A 16,215-nucleotide genomic window follows, 5' to 3' on the forward strand; every position below is an offset into this window, starting at 1 on the left:
CTAAAGCACTTTTATTTTGAAAAGACACTATGTCCTCCTGTACGGCTAATGCGTATTATGTCTACTTAATAATGTTAATGTATAAATGCATCATGAACCATTAGAATTTTTTTAATGCAAATGTCGTACAGAATAATGCCATTCATAAAGTTTAGTTGGTTAAAGAGCTGTTTCCAACACTAAGCTGTTATTTTCTGAATATTTTGAATTTGAGTAGCGATTGCTGAATCTTTAATGGCATCATTAATTGCAAATGAGAGAACTGTGGCAAATGTTAATGGAATTCATTCATCAAGCATGTTTGAAAACAATTAGCAGTTTGGGCGACATCTTCCCTCACAGTTAATGTTTTTGTTAATTGAAAGCCTATTACATCAAATAGCTATCAGGCAAGATCATAATTTTGTTAGCTTTTTCTACTCAAAATGATTATGCGTGTGTTTAAGACAGTAAAGATCCAGGCTAGTGCGACACCGAGGCAAAAATGGAATCATTAACCCATCATTAACCTCACATGATCGATTGTAAAAGCAGTCACAGGCTCCGTGCACATCATGTGAAGGTCAGCTGCAACATCAAGATGGATTCAGTACATTATTGAACCAAAGCTTTCATTTAATCTACTTTTCTTCTGCCTCTGTCTTCATTCCAGACTGTCTTTTCATTAGCCAGCCTCCAGCAAAAGACAAATGTTGCTCTGGGTGGCCCTAGGTCTGTCTGCACAGGGTATCCATCATTAGGATGTGCCATGTAGCCCAAGGGTCACACACACACACATGCTCTGTGTAATTGCAGATGGATACCCACAAGATGAGATGATTTACAAGTGGAGGAAGAACTCTGTGGAGGCGGCTGACCAGAAGTCGTGGCGTCTCTACCAGTTTGATTTCATGGGCCTGAGGAACACTACAGACATAATAAAGACGACAGCAGGTAGGAAACGGATCTGACACTGGCTTTGTAGAGGAATTCGCAGAAATTATTAAAATTCCCTCACAACAAGTTGAGTTTGTCACAGATTGTTATCAGTTGTCTAGGAGAAGAAACTTAGATTGTTAGATGGATATCGCACAATAAAACAGCCACTGGCAAGAAACTTTTGTAGTATCCATAGAGGTTTCCATGTGTCATGTCCAGAAAAATGTGTTAAGTTAATTCATTCAGTTCTGTCTCATGCCTATGTTGTATTGTGATTTCTGTTTTATTTTGGTTCCACTTCCTGTTTGTGTCCATTGTTCCCAGCTTTACTTTCTCCCTTTGTCTGTTTTCCCACCTTTAGGATTACCTGTCTCCGCCCTGATTGTTTCCACCTGTGCCCTTACCTTGTGTGTGTGTGTGTGTGTGTGTGTGTGTGTATATAGTTCGTGTCTCTCTTTGTCCTGAGCCAGTTCGTCTTGTCCCATGTCAGAGAACCAGCGCTTTGTCCATGTCATTGTCAGGTCTTGTTGCTTTGATACTTTGTTTGCTAGAGTGTTTTTCTGTTTGTTTTCCTAGAATTGCCTCACAAGTAGTGATGGCCTGATGAATCCTCATGAAGCCTTGAAGCTTTCCATCCAATTGGCTCAAAAAAAGATTCATTTCTTGAGGCTTCATGTGCTCACAAACCCCCCTGCTGGTCAAAACCTTTTATTGTCATTTCAACTATTTGTGATGGTCTCTTGGCTGTCTGCAACAGTGTCAGCATGGGAATAATCGCTGCCAAGAACAATTAAATTTGTGTGGTTCATTCATTAATTTTTTAAATCTGTTTTTGATTAATATGTGGGTAATGGTAAGAGTCTATTAATGTCAAAAAAGTGTCAGTATGGTTTCAGTCAGTGTTTAAATAAATGCATTAGGACATTAGATGTTTATGTTAAAACTGTTGCAGTGTTTTCCAAAGATTAGACAGTGATTGTGCTTATGAATACTGGGGGGATGATGATGACTTTATTCATTTTTATTAAGAACCAATATTTTTTCCACTGGGCTTGGAATCAATTTTGCGGGGATCCATTGTGCTTTATATATGTTCATATATCACGCCAAAACTCAAACCACTGCCTGAACCAGCGAGGCTTCAAACGTCAACAATGACGTCACTTGCAATCAAAGAGACAAGCCTCGATACGCGCTTCATAAAAGATTTCCTGGATTTCTCAACACACGCTCCGAAGCCTCAGCACAGTCTCTACTTGCAAGAGTGATTTTCTGTTTGCGTTCTTAGTCTTAGTTTAGCTTTAAAAGAGTGATTTCTATTTTGTTCAATAAAACTTTATTTTGAAAATTTGGTCTAAAGAGTTGTGCATTTGGGTTCTGGTCCATAGTTCGGTCATGACACTAAGCACTACTACTTGCCACCATAATGTAATTCAGATGTAAATTTTAAAAAACTGTCGTTTTGTTAAGCCTCTATTAAGACAATAAAGTCCAAGATAAACAAACAAATCCACTTGGCAGACCACTTGCTGTCCTTTTATTGCTTGTGTAAAGTCATCTCCTTGTTTACACTGAGCTTGCAAAAATATAAAGTCATGAAAACGCCCATCTATTCCTTCTCTTCTCCATCTGCTATTGCCATCCACTGCATTGAATCAGAATTTGCTTTGCATGACATCTTTTCTGCAGACTGTTTCCCAGGTGCCCCTCTGAGCATCATATTACTGCATCATCATGCTCTGTTTAACTGAACTGAAGAGAACTGTCCTCTTCTAGGGCTGGGCGATAATGAAATATGATCATTTAATGTCATACACAATTGCTGATAATAACAAGCACTAGGGCGCTCTCTCCCTTGTTTTCTACCTGCCTCTTCACCATCAGCTGTCCATTAAAGGTGAGAATGCCAATGACTCTGCAGCAGGTTAACAGGTTTACCTGCAGCTGCAACTTCCCACACTGTGTGGCTTCATGTTCTTTATTGCTCTCTGATGTTACAATGTTCATTTAGCAGACACTTTTATCCAAAGCGACGTACATTTAAAAAGTAATCACACTGTCAAAAAATGCAGAAAAAATTTGTAGGTGCATGTGTTGATGGACGTTTGGAATGGCAGACTCCACCAGTAACAATTAAAACTGCTGCATTGAGAAATATACGGTCGCCCATTTACTTCTTTCCATGAAATTATTGTGACAAAGTGTATATCTTCAATCAATCTCTTCCAAACATATTGCATGAAAATTAAACCAGAATTAACAGATGGTTGTGTCTGAAAACCGAAATATTCCAACTTTATGGAGCGACAGTTGATTACAGAATGTAAATAAATTGAATGAATATTGAAAAACTATAATAAAAACTGTGAAAAGATAAGATAAGATATGACTATTGATAAAGAAGATAGAAGAAAGAATATAAAAAATAATATTTTTTTGTTTTGTTTTTTTGCTTCCTGAAAGTACTTTGCATTTTTACAGGCATTGCCATTTGGAAAAAAATATATTTTAGCATGTTAAATAGGTTAAATTAGTAGTTGCATGTAGTAGTGTGAACATCAATGAATAAATATATTTAAATATATAGGTGGTATATGACATATATAATATAGATAAAAAAGGACTAATATAGCCCTAATGTGGTCGGATGTAAACAGGGATAGTGCAAATAAACGAGCAAAGTGAATTTAATTTCATAAAATTGTCATAAAAACAGTACAACTTTAAAATGTGTCCTTGAAACTTTTAGGGCACGAAACAGAACACCCATGGGTTTCTGTTGAATGCTTGCTTCCCAAATATAAAAACATAAGTGTCAGTGTGTGAGAAAGCTTCTCTGCAGACTTCTGTCCAGCCCACTGCCACAATTCATATCATACAGCTTTATAATGCAATTCAATTTTCCTACCAGTTATAATAAATGATAGCAGCTGAAGAGAGAAATCCCTTATAAGACACCACCTTAAAAGTAAGCTGTGCGTGATTTGCATAAAAGCTGACTCAGCTTTTATATTTCTAAAAATGATATACATCATTTGCATTTAGAATTTCTCATGAATCTTAACAGTGAGCCACTCAGTACTGGACTAAAGAATATGCGGTACTGCATTTAAACCCTCAATCGCTGAGAGGTACATACATACTGCCAATGAGTTAAATATTTTTATGAAATATATATGTTAGCCGGTATAGGGACATTTTAAAGTGTTTTATTAATTTTGTCAACTATTATAACTTTTCCTCTAAATACACACGATTGGTGTCCACTTACTCAGTCGCCTTTGGAGCTTTCAGTCACATCATGAAGGTCTTCATCAGAATGTTAATGATCTAAAAAAAAGAGATATGTCATATTTCATATGAAGACATGTTTTCTGAATAACATTTGTATATTTTATGCTTAATGTGAGGAGTTACAGTTTTATTGATGTTTGCCAAAAACATCAATAAAACAGCTTCCATCTACAGTATATTGTACTGTAAGGAGGGCTAGTCTATGGCAAAAAAAAAAGATCACGATATATATTTTTTCATATCGCGCGATCTCGATTATTATAAAGGTTTTTTATATTGTTTTTAAACCGCCCGTTTTAAAGCATCTGTGCTGAAAATGCTTACCGCATAATCACTTGGGTGGTACTTCAAATGATTAAACGGATTTGTTGTTGTTAGAAAGCCCACGCTGTTACTGTTTTGTTAACTTCTTTATTGAACTAAGTTCCATTCAATAATAACTTGTATCTCTGTAAGTTTCCATATGTCCCATACTCTTGAATGCACCATAGCGGTTCCAATGCTATTGAATGCACCATACCTGTGTGTGAATTGCCGTGCTGTGAATGTTAGTTTTCTCTCGATACAGTGGCAGATAGATTGTAATTTCCTTTGCTCTTTCCCAACATTCACCTGTTCCTCCCTGGTTTGTTGCTCCAAGTCGTGGCTGACATCTATTTCACTGTCCTCAGCTCTGCGTTTAGTTCCACGTTCTGTCTTTCTGTTTACTTCTCCGACAACTTATAAACAGTAGTGGAGCAGGAAAAGGTCGACTCTGATCGGCTGTTGTCACACACATTTCCGACATGTTTGATCGAGATAATATGCTCACAGCTGATCACCGTAATCGACCTGAAATTTATTGCGATCACTAATCACGATCTTATAATCGTCCAGGCCTAACTGTAAGTGTTTATATAATGCATACAAATGCTAAATGAGGGGGATAAAGTGTTACATGATGTTAGTTAGATGATATTGTACACAAACACTATTCTGTTCTCATATTACATGTAGACACTTCAAACATCAGCTGTAACCCAGATTTGTTTCTCATCAAGTTGTTTTCACACACAGGTGACTACGTGTTGATGACAGTGTATTTTGACCTGAGTAGAAGAATGGGCTACTTCACTATCCAGACTTACATCCCCTGCATCCTCACCGTGGTCCTCTCCTGGGTGTCCTTCTGGATCAAAAAAGACGCCACGCCAGCCAGAACGGCTTTAGGTACTGTGGTCTTACTGCAGTACATAACGCGACATACTGTGGGTTTATGTCTGGAACATTCATTAGAGATGAGTGGAAATACTGATGCAGACGTCATGTCAAGGTCCTTCTTTTGAGGTTTCCATTTGCCATCCATTTTATACATGTTTTTCTTTGAATATGCTCCGTCTTCACTTCAACTGATTTTTTCCTGTTTTGTTGTGCCTTTTCTCTTTTGTGCATGCTCTCTGTTTCTTGTTGTGCAGTCCTGCGGAACATTTTGTTGAAGGTAATTGATTTCATCAATTTTTTTTCTTTTTCTCTCTCTACATTTTTATCAATTTTTCATGTTTGAGTGGGGTTATGTTTGCCCTGCCTTCAAATATGTAATAGAAAAAAGTTTACTATTTCAAACTATGAGACATACTTGTAAGTCTGTGTAAGTGTGACTCTGGAATTCAAGTTTCTTTGCAAATGTTGGAAATTCTGTATTTATTTTCTGAATCATTTGTATGAATGTGTGATTTTCACTCAGCTCTTAATGAAAACATGTAGACAGGACTGTATGCTGGCTTTTTTTCCCACAGAGTACATGTGATCCTAAATGAAAAAATACACAAGCACACAAAGATACGTAGGAGGACAAAAAATGTTCAAGTAGCAGAGTGTACACAGTGTATTACTTGCATATTTAAACTGTTCATGTGTGTGCCTGCACTCCTTCTCCATGTGTGGAATTATAAATGTGAAAACCGCCATAGGACTATGGAAGTAAAAGACCCTAGACACTCAGCATGAGCCTCAGAATATTGACAAAGCTTTTTCTAACACTTCCTTTTTAAAAAAAAAATGTACTGACTTACTACAATATTTGTAGAAGGTGACATTTTCAAACTCTCGCCATTTGATTTTTTTTTGGCCAGTTTGCATTAAATCTATGGGGGGGCATTGCTGGCTCCAGTGGATGCTGATGTTGGTCTGAAAACACAAGTAAAACATTTTTAAGTTAAGTTACGTGAATCACGTTTTTGAACTCGACTAATGTTTTTTTACGTAACTTGCAGTAGTCACGTGACCCTCGTAACTACTGAACTTCCGGCATTCACTACATTTATTTACTGTTCAAACTGTCTTTTATAAACCTTACCCGGATGTTTTTTACCCTAAACCTAAGGTCAGTGGTTTTACAACATAAATCCACAGAAACTACAGCCTTTTTTTACCGTACATGTGCTTTTTTAAGAGTGTGCCGTTGTACCGCGAGCTGTGATACGTACCTACGTGCCGTAATGGGTGGTACTGACACTCGAAATCTTCTGTTGTTTAAGTTGGAGAACTTGTGTTGTCACTAGCTGCGATGCTGACGGTAACGTTAGCCACCTCAGTTAATGTGAAGTACAAAGTTAGCATTAGCCAAACTGTTTCAAAATTTTAAGCTAACATCAATAAGCATCAAATGCTAAATGATTCTGTTAAGTATAAGAAGAGAAAATATGAATTCAAATTCTGTGTCATCACAGAAACTTGTATTCTTGTATACTTTTTTCTTGTTTACTTCTTACCTAAATGCATCACTACAAATGATCTAATAACGTATTTGGAATGAGTGAGGCCATTCTGCACAATGAGTACTTTTGATACTTTAAGTACATTTTGATGCTGATACTTTTGTACTTTTACTTCAGTAAGTTTTGAATGCAGGACTTTACTTGTAGTGGAAAAATTATTTGGAGTGTGATATTAGTACTTTTACTTAAGTAAGGGATCTGAATACTCCTTCCACTGATCTATTTTAAAGAAATACTCGCACTTTAGAGCACTCTAATATGTTGTGGCGTCTCTCACAAGTGACCCAGTGTTATTACACCAGCCACCCCTCTCAGTGTGTGCATCATCTGCTCAGAGCCATTCTGTACATTCAGAACTGATAAAAGGTACAAAGGTAGAAAATGAATGAGTGCTATTAATCCGTCATCTTTGCTGGAAAGCATCTGGATCAAGTGCATGCAAATCCGGAGAGTGAGTAGAGATAATGAATGGATCTCAGGCTGATTGTACAGTACAGGGGCAAGACAGGCCTGTGTGGGAGTAAAGATAAAGCCCTTTAGGTGTAGAGAAGAATGGGGGTGAGTCAGCTGAGGGTAGAAAGCCTTTCAGCTCAAGTTTGAGCCTTAATAACAGTTAGAGAACTAACTTAGCTCAGTAGCAAGTTATCACGCGCTTGACGTGCTTCATTTTTTGTGGTCACATACATTGGGGCCTTTGCCACATTATACACAGAACCTCACAATTTCTTCCACATTAAGCTGTCAGTAGAGATAAATGCCTCTCTTCAAATCTGCTGTTCATTCTATCGTTAAGAGCAAAAACTCTCCAATCTGTGCCACAGCATCAGCAGAAGGCAGGTAAGTGTAATCACTGTGGCGAGCTGAGGCTAAAGGAAAAGTGTGAGGTGTCCGCCTGAAATAGATGGGGCCAGCTTGTTACCATGGGAACCTCAGTGAAACAGTCGCAGATGTTATTTTTTTTTCTTCTTCTTATAGGCGTCTCTTTAATGCTCCTGCAGGAGGAGATGGGAGAGAGAAAATAATGAAATCATACAGAGTGGCTGGAGGAATAGAGGTTTTTCTCATGTCTGTCAATCTAAGGGACATCAACAACATCTGCTGTTAGTTTAAAATGATATGTTATGCTTCTGGATTAGCAACAAAGTGACAATGGTAAGGTAAAGAAAGGATTTAGTAAGACAGTAAATGACTAAAAGAAAGGCAGCTGTGAGGTGCTGTTGCATTCGGTAAACCAAGCTAATCTTAAAGCAGTATATTGATATTAACAATCGATCAGATGGCTGTGTGAAATAAGCCCACAGTAATCAATCAATCAATCAATCAGACTTTATTTGTATAGCACTTTTCATACAAAATCAATGTAACACAAAGTGCTTCACATAAAAAAAGGAAAATAATAATAATAATAATAATAAAATCAAGCAAACACCCTCAGCCCATCCCCAAACCTCCACTCCAACACCCTCAGCTCCTTGTTTCGGTTTTATGGCCTGCCACTGTACTGTTTTGGTTCAGTCTCACTGCTTTCATCAGTGCCTAAAAACCAACTGTGCACTACCGGCACCATACCAAACAGCAACCACAAGCTGGTTTATGTATTGGAATGCACCGGCGTTTCATGCTGGTGAAAAATGACCTAAAAAGTCACTAAAAGACTTGGTAAAATCAGCAAAACACCACCCAAACCAAATGAGGAAATGGAAGAAATCAGGAAATCACTGTCGTTTATGAGTGAAGAGTTAAGCAACGTCTCCAAACAGCAGACCAAACTCATCGAGCTGATGAATGAGGTGAAGTACCTCAAAACAATCATCAAAGAACAAGATACGAAAATCCACGATATGGAGAAAACAATCGAAAACCTGGAACAATACACGCAAATGGAAGACCTGGTCATTGCTGGACTGGAAACAAAGCACCAAACATACGCCAGGGCGGCAGTTGCCACAAACAAAGGTGAGGAAGCGCCCGACCACGAGTTACAAACATTGGAGCAACAAGTTACGCAGTTCTTTGAGTCCAGGGATATTTCCATTGCAAGGAGTAATATCTCGGCATGTCACACACTACCCAGAAAGGACAGCAGATCAAAGCCTGTTAAGGATCATAATTCGCTTTACCAACAGAAAGAGCAAAACTGATTTACTGAAACAGGGCAAGAAGCTGACCGGGACTAGAGTATACCTGAATGAACACCTTACAAAAAAGAATGCTGAAATTGCCAGGGAAGCACGCATTCTAAGAAAACAGAATAAAATCCAAGCAACATGGACGAGGAACTGCAAGGTCCTGATATGGCTGAATGGACCTCCCGAAAGTGCAAAAGTGGTGACGGTGAGAGAACTAAAAGATCTTGATGAATACAGATAAAGACTCTGTGCAGGAATGAATAGGAGTGCGTCCTGTATCTTGAGTTACCATCATAATATCATTGTGTGTGTCTGTGCGCGCGCGTATGTGCGTCTCCTGCTTTCTTTTTTCAAATGTTTTTTCTGTTGTTGTTGTTCTGTTCTGCAGCTTCTTTCTTTTTTCTCTTTTGTGACTGCTTATTTCTTTTATTAATAAATAACAGATTGTACATTTCTAATTTTTAAATTAACTTGAGTTGTAACAGGGTGGGCGTAATAAGCTATGCTTCAGCCTACGCCTTTTCGGTCCAAATGTCTATTATCTATTTTCTTTCTCTGTTTACTTATTGTTTACTTTGATCAATGTTTTTTTCAATGTATTGACCGAAATAAACGGAAACGAAATGAAACTAGCTACAGAGCCAGATATTTCTCTCAAGAGTCGTTGGAGACCAAAAACAGAGCTAAAAGAGAGTAATTGTGTTACTTACGTTTGTCTGGTGGCCAGAGACCTGACTTCTTGGATGTGTAAGTAAGAAACTGTTTGCTAACAGGTTCAACCTTATTGACGAATCCGATGACCGCTTTGTGTCTTCCGTAATCTAGGGTAGTTGGACTGACGATGAGTTAACTCACCTAATTGATGATTATAAAATAAAAATATAAAAAAAAGGTTTAAAAAATTACTCCTACTAAACATAGGGCTGCCACTGTTTCGGTTTCAGTGGCTGTGTTTCCTAAACTGGTGACTTTGAGCTGAATGTGTCACTGGTTGGTCATATTAACTTGCATACATTCTCGGCAGAGTTAAATTTTACTCTAAACCATTTTAAACACTTACTAATCTGTGTTTAATAATACTTTTACGTGGACACCTAAATGTTCAATTCAACAGCTGCAATCAATGCATTGGGTTTACTCATTAGTTAACTTGCCGAAAACAATGTATATATTCTGTTTCCAATGCCGACCAAATGATGTTTACTTTGTGGTCATTAGGTTGCCCTAGTAAGAGCAACTAACATTGTCTTTCATAATAACACCACAATTGGTAAAGTATAATTGGCTTCTGCTCTTGAAATTCACTGTAGTCAACAGAGTTGTCATGTAGACGACTTTCTCTTCTCCAAGACAATACAAAACTGAAGAGTTTCATCTCCTCCCCTGCGTACAAAGTGATCTCTAGACAAAAACTGGAAAGATCTGTCAAAGCTTTGACTCAAGTCAGTTTTGATTCTAATCTCAAACGAAGGTGATTTTATATCATAGGTTCTTTGTCCACAGTGTTTGTCATAATCCTGCATTCACTTGTGCAGTAAAATTCTTCTTGCGGAGTAAAAATTTGACCTTCAAAGCAGTTCAGTGTCACTGTCAAACCTTGTTGGTGTGCATTATTACCTGTGAGCAATGTCTGAGGTGAGTTTGTGTTGTCTTGTGCCCTTCAGGTATAACCACAGTGCTGACTATGACTACCCTCAGCAGTGTGGCCAGGACCTCACTACCCAGAGTGTCCTATGTCACTGCCATGGACCTCTTCGTCACCGTCTGCTTCCTGTTTGTCTTTGCTGCGCTGATGGAGTACGCAACGTTAAATTATTATTCATACAGCACTCGAAGACACAGCTGTATGGAACCGAAGAGATCGGTGAGTTGGCCTTAAATCAGCATTTTTATGTGTAGACATATTGCATTTTCTTGCAGCAGCATTCCTTAGAATAACCTAATAATGAACTCATAGTAGGTGATGTAAATGATTAAATATAGATGCTCTTGCATTCCAGATTACTGTCACTTGTTAGAAAAAGTAGCTTTTCTCTGACAGCGCTTTGGGTTTTATCACAAGTTTGGAGTGAGAAAACCTTTCAGGGTTGATGTGATGCTGCCCTTTATAAGCTCCTCAGATAAGACTGTTACTATTTTAAGGGACACTGCATCGGTCTGAACAAGCTTCCAACTTCAACAACTGAAGGGAATGAGTGCAGACTGTCACCTCATGCTCTGTGTGGAAAACAATCTGTAATGTTACACATTAAGGCTTGCCTCTCTGGGAATTAATGAGTGTTTTTTCACCAGATGAGCTTATATTCTATTGTTTCAGAGGTGGTGTCCCAGTTGCATTAAGTAAACCTAATGCAGGATTTATCTGTTTATGACACAAACTGTTCAGCGTGTAACTTTCGGGAGAAAGTTTGCAAATGTTTGTTAGAGATTTGTAAGTTGCAATACAATAAATTGTCTTACCTAAACTTTAGTTCCTCTAAAAATCCCTGTAAAACGACTAGATTGTCCCATGAAAAATCATAACAAATAATAATAACTAACAGGGTTCGTATGGGTGCTTGAAATCCTTGAAAATGCTTGAATTTTAATGTTGAATTTCAAGGTTTGAAAAGTGCTTGGATTTTGGATTAAGTGCTTGTAAATGCTTGAAATTCTTACTGTATTTCTCTTGCAATCTGACTATAGATAACCACATTTTCAATGGGAAAAATATATAAACTGATCTGAAATGAAGACCGCTCCACCTGGGTCTCGCCTGCGTCTTCTTGTTTCTGAGATGTTTCTTGTTGCTCTACCCTGTATCTTCTTACTGAAGGGAGTTTTTCTAATTCATGGTGGATGTGAGGGCTCCTGAAGTATTTGTGGGGCTTTCCTCCTAGTTTGGGTAGTGTTTAGTTCCACCAGCTGCCGGTTGATGATTTTTGTGAGCTTACTTTTGCTCCTAGCCCCTAGATTTCCATACCAGTATGTTTTATGAGATTAGCAAACTACTTTTAGTTGTTAAAAGCATAATACTATTGCTGGTGGTATGGTACTGGAAAAGCTTGAAAATGGACCTTGAAAGTCCTTGAAAAGTGCTTGAATTTGACCACTGAAAAAGTGTACGAACCCTGAACTAATTTGATGAGTGAGAATGATTTAATAACACCGATGGGAGCGTCCACGATCCCGGTGTTGTGCCGTATTAAGCACCCCTGCCGTGAAAAGCACCCCCTCAGATCTTTTAATATAACACAGATCTCTTATTCACGAGTAAATGTCAAAAAGGACTAAATGCTAATGCTAATACTAATTAAATGACAACGTACACACAATGACAAAAATTATATTCTCATTCCATGTCACGTTCTGTTTAGCGTCCAGTTTTGTGTTAATGATTCATGTTTAAATGCGCTCATGGATTCCAAAATAGTCATACTTTCCCACAATCACAGTCACAGATAACAAAAATCGGGTAAATGGTTATTGATGTCATTAATTAATAGCCTGCTTACTGTGTTGTCTTCCATAATATTTGTAAATATATATAATATAAACTCCTAAGTATGTGTTTGTGTGAGTGTATATATATATATATATATATATATATATATATATATGTATATTGAAGTGTCAGTGTGTTGTTGTTTTTCTTGGTCTACTTATCATTGAATATAAACTCCTAAGTATGTGTTTATGTGAGTGTGTGTGTGTGTATATATATATATATATATATATATATATATATACGAGGGGGTGCTTTTCACGGCAGGGGTGCTTAATACGGCACAACACCGGCCGTGGTCCGCGGGTATTCACAGCACTTCCTACATTGGGAAATTCATCATCACACTGGCCCTCATTTATCAAGCGAGCGTAGAAACGAGCGCAGATCTGAGTGTATATTTTGTCTTACGACAGGGTCCACGTGTGATTTATCAAACGATCGTATCTCGCCAATCACAGCGTAAGAATGATCGGCTATTGATAAATGTGGCGGCTCGAAACATGCGTAGGCCTAATTTAAATACCAGGCCCTAATATATACCCGATTCAGAAGACTCGCCTTCAGAGTTTACGACACCGAAGGGCGCAATACGGCCAAAAAGAGGATTTTTTCACCTTCTAAAGTCAGCTTTATTAGCAAAGTGCAACAATAGGGGCAATATAGACATATTAAAGAAATACGCAGCGACGGAGGTTTATGAAATAAAAGTACTTATATATAAACTCAAACAAGTTCACTGAATATATTACATTTGGAGCACGGACTTAGAAGTTTTCAGCTTTTTGGTTGAAGGAGGTAAACAATGTTTTAAAGTAAGTTTTAATTCAAGAAGAAGAGGAATTTCTCAGTCAGAAAGTGAAACGCTGACGTCCAACAGCAGCAACACAACAAACTAGTTTTGTTTGGCAGCATAAAAAGTGAAAAGGGAGGAAATCAGTGCAGCTGTCAGCAGAGTAGCGGACTATTAAACTCCCGGCGAGGTTTGAGTAATTACATCGTGATATATAAAGCCTAATAATCTATGTAATATCCGAATATTGCTATTATTATGATGGAGATATAGGCCTATTATTCACCTCTTTACATTTACTAATAATGATGTCCTAGTCAGAGGAGCGTGTGACAGCGCTGATTGGAAATGTTTCTATTCGGGCAGCGCCGGTAGTAAAAGAGACGCTGACGCTCCGGTGTCGGAGCTGGATAACAGTAAACAGCAGAAGACAACAACATTTAATATCCTCGGCTGGTATTCTGTTTAAAGAATTTCATGATCGCAGGGTGTATTTATTTTTGGATTATGTTTTAGTGATAAATTATGTAGTCTAAACATGTTTTGCTTTGTCACTATTAAAAATCAAAACACCACAGAGTTTTATCACCTCCAGGCATCGATACAATAGTCTAAGATCAATTCTCCGTCTCAGACGTGTGGACTTCACGCTGACTCAAATTTGCGTACACGAGCTGAGAGCAGACGTGAGATCTGATCGTACCGTCCGCTCACGTCCAAATTGATAAATGCAGAGGCTTGCGTAGAAATCATCTTACGCCCACTTTACGCCCACTTTCTGACGTACACTCGTTTGATAAATGAGGGCCATTGTGAGCATAAAATGCAACTATTGTAAATAGGTTTGTTTTGATGTACATTCTGTGTTTTTGCAAATGTGCACAATGTGCATTTTATTTTCATTTTGGTTGTAGTTTTTAAAAAATTGTATCTCAAAAAGTAAGTTATGAACACACTCAAAATAAATTTCCTTTGGTTTTAAAGGATTTTGTGCAACTTTTTCCCATTTACACTTTTGAGGCATACAGCTATGACATTTCTGTATTTAGAAAAATGTGCAAAAAAAACTTTTTGTTTTTTGTTTTTTGCACTTTTAAGCAATTTATTTTTTTAGTAGGTCCATATATATTATTAACATATGGGATGTAAGGGTTGTATTTTTGTATCGCATATTAAAATGCTCCAAAAATGGCACTACAGTATGTAAAAATTAAAATATCTGCTCTGGCGGACTTGTTCTATAGGTCACAAAGGGTTAAACTGTTCCTCTATCTGTCTCCTCTTCTTAGAACTATTCTGTCCTGGATGTGAGACCTCCACACACAGTCATCACTTTAAACAACTCCATGTACTGGCAGGACTTTGAGGACGCTTGTGTCTACGAGTGCCTGGATGGAAAAGACTGCCAGAGCTTCTTCTGCTGTTTCGAGGAGTGTAAAGGAGGAGGGTGGAGAAGAGGACGCGTCCACATAGATTTACTTGACCTGGACGCATACTCACGTGTCTTTTTTCCCACCTCGTTCTTGCTGTTTAACATTGTTTACTGGGTAGGATATCTCTACCTTTAGCACACTGCTCGGTCACAACTGGACGGGAAGGGGAAGGACACCACGGTTTAACCGAAGAAATTCAATATAATAATAAGGTGACACCAAATAAACTCTTTCGTGTGCTACCTGAAGCTGTTAGCTGGAGATGAAAAGACAGTGTGCGTCTGCAGGCCTGTGCCGAACAGAGATTTCTGCCTCTGTGACTTCAGGTATGATAATACGACACATTACTGATTCCCTTCAATATGCTGTACACAGATGGAGGACAGGATGGACTGTGTGCTAATGACGACGTCAAGACGAAGGAAAATGTGCTTTGCACTGCTACCCCAAAACTTCTCAATCAGGAGGATGACTTGTGTTGTAGGGAATGTATCCACACATTATTATCCAGCCATCAGTCAAATCCAGTTGATGAAAATCCAAGGACATTCAAACCATTCATAGTGCCTTCCTCTGGAGGGGTAGATACTATCTGCTACAATAATCAGGGAATAATGATTTATAAAAATAGAAGAGCCTGGTTTTGACTGATTATGGCTGTTCTCATTCAGAGCTTTGAGTTACATTTATAAAACAGCCATTTGTTGCAACGACCACATGAAAAATCATTAGGTTTTTATCTCTCCATACTGACTCTCAGCCATTTGGCATGACTTATTCCTCCTGCTTGCAACACTATTAGTAGCTCTATACGGTATAATAAATAAATTGGTTCCCAGGGAAGAGAGCCATTTGAATAAACCTTACAGCGGAAAGAATAATGATATGTGCTTTATTGGCATTTTTCTTTAGAATAGAGGATGTGAAGTCAAATATTTGAATAGATATTTTATTTCTGTGTGTGTGTGTTTACAGGCACACATCTGTCATCATTGTACCCACAGGCTAACTGCTGTGGGTAACACCATTACTTTCAATGACATGTTTTAAAAATATATATATCATTTTTAAAACATGTCAGCCACATTTAGATGTTGGCTGTCTTGCCAAGAGTTAGATGAGAAATTGGTTATCTTATCTTATGTCTGTACGCTAACAAGGTCAAAACCAAGTATATAGCTGTCCGCCTTTGGTTAATGCAATTTTGCGATTTGTGGCGAATGTGTTGCAGGAATAGTTAATGATAGTGTCTATGATGTCAATATTTTCGATATTAGTAGTTAGTATGCTTTTATTCCTTTAATACAAAGTATAATACACTTAATGATATAATAAACTTTACAGACACGTTCTTGGAAGCGTTTTTGAAATCGGTCACTCACCCGTCTCAAATAGGAGTCCATCTATT

The 16,215-nt window shown here is 37.9% G+C and overlaps 1 protein-coding gene across 1 annotated transcript in view; it reads left to right on the plus strand.

Moving 5' to 3' along the window:
* Positions 1-15,852, plus strand: part of LOC131977526 (gamma-aminobutyric acid receptor subunit gamma-3) — a 75,241-nt gene extending 59,389 nt beyond the window's left edge. The window contains exons 6-9 of the mRNA XM_059340878.1: positions 796-933; positions 5,269-5,421; positions 10,762-10,961; positions 14,664-15,852. Of these exons, the coding sequence (XP_059196861.1) occupies positions 796-933; positions 5,269-5,421; positions 10,762-10,961; positions 14,664-14,942 (770 nt within the window). The 3' untranslated portion in view covers positions 14,943-15,852. The remainder of the gene's footprint in view (positions 1-795; positions 934-5,268; positions 5,422-10,761; positions 10,962-14,663) is intronic.
* The last annotated feature ends 363 nt before the right edge of the window (positions 15,853-16,215 follow it).

This window comes from Centropristis striata, chromosome 9, assembly GCF_030273125.1.
Source record: "Centropristis striata isolate RG_2023a ecotype Rhode Island chromosome 9, C.striata_1.0, whole genome shotgun sequence".
In the NCBI taxonomy this organism is placed as follows: domain Eukaryota; kingdom Metazoa; phylum Chordata; class Actinopteri; order Perciformes; family Serranidae; genus Centropristis; species Centropristis striata.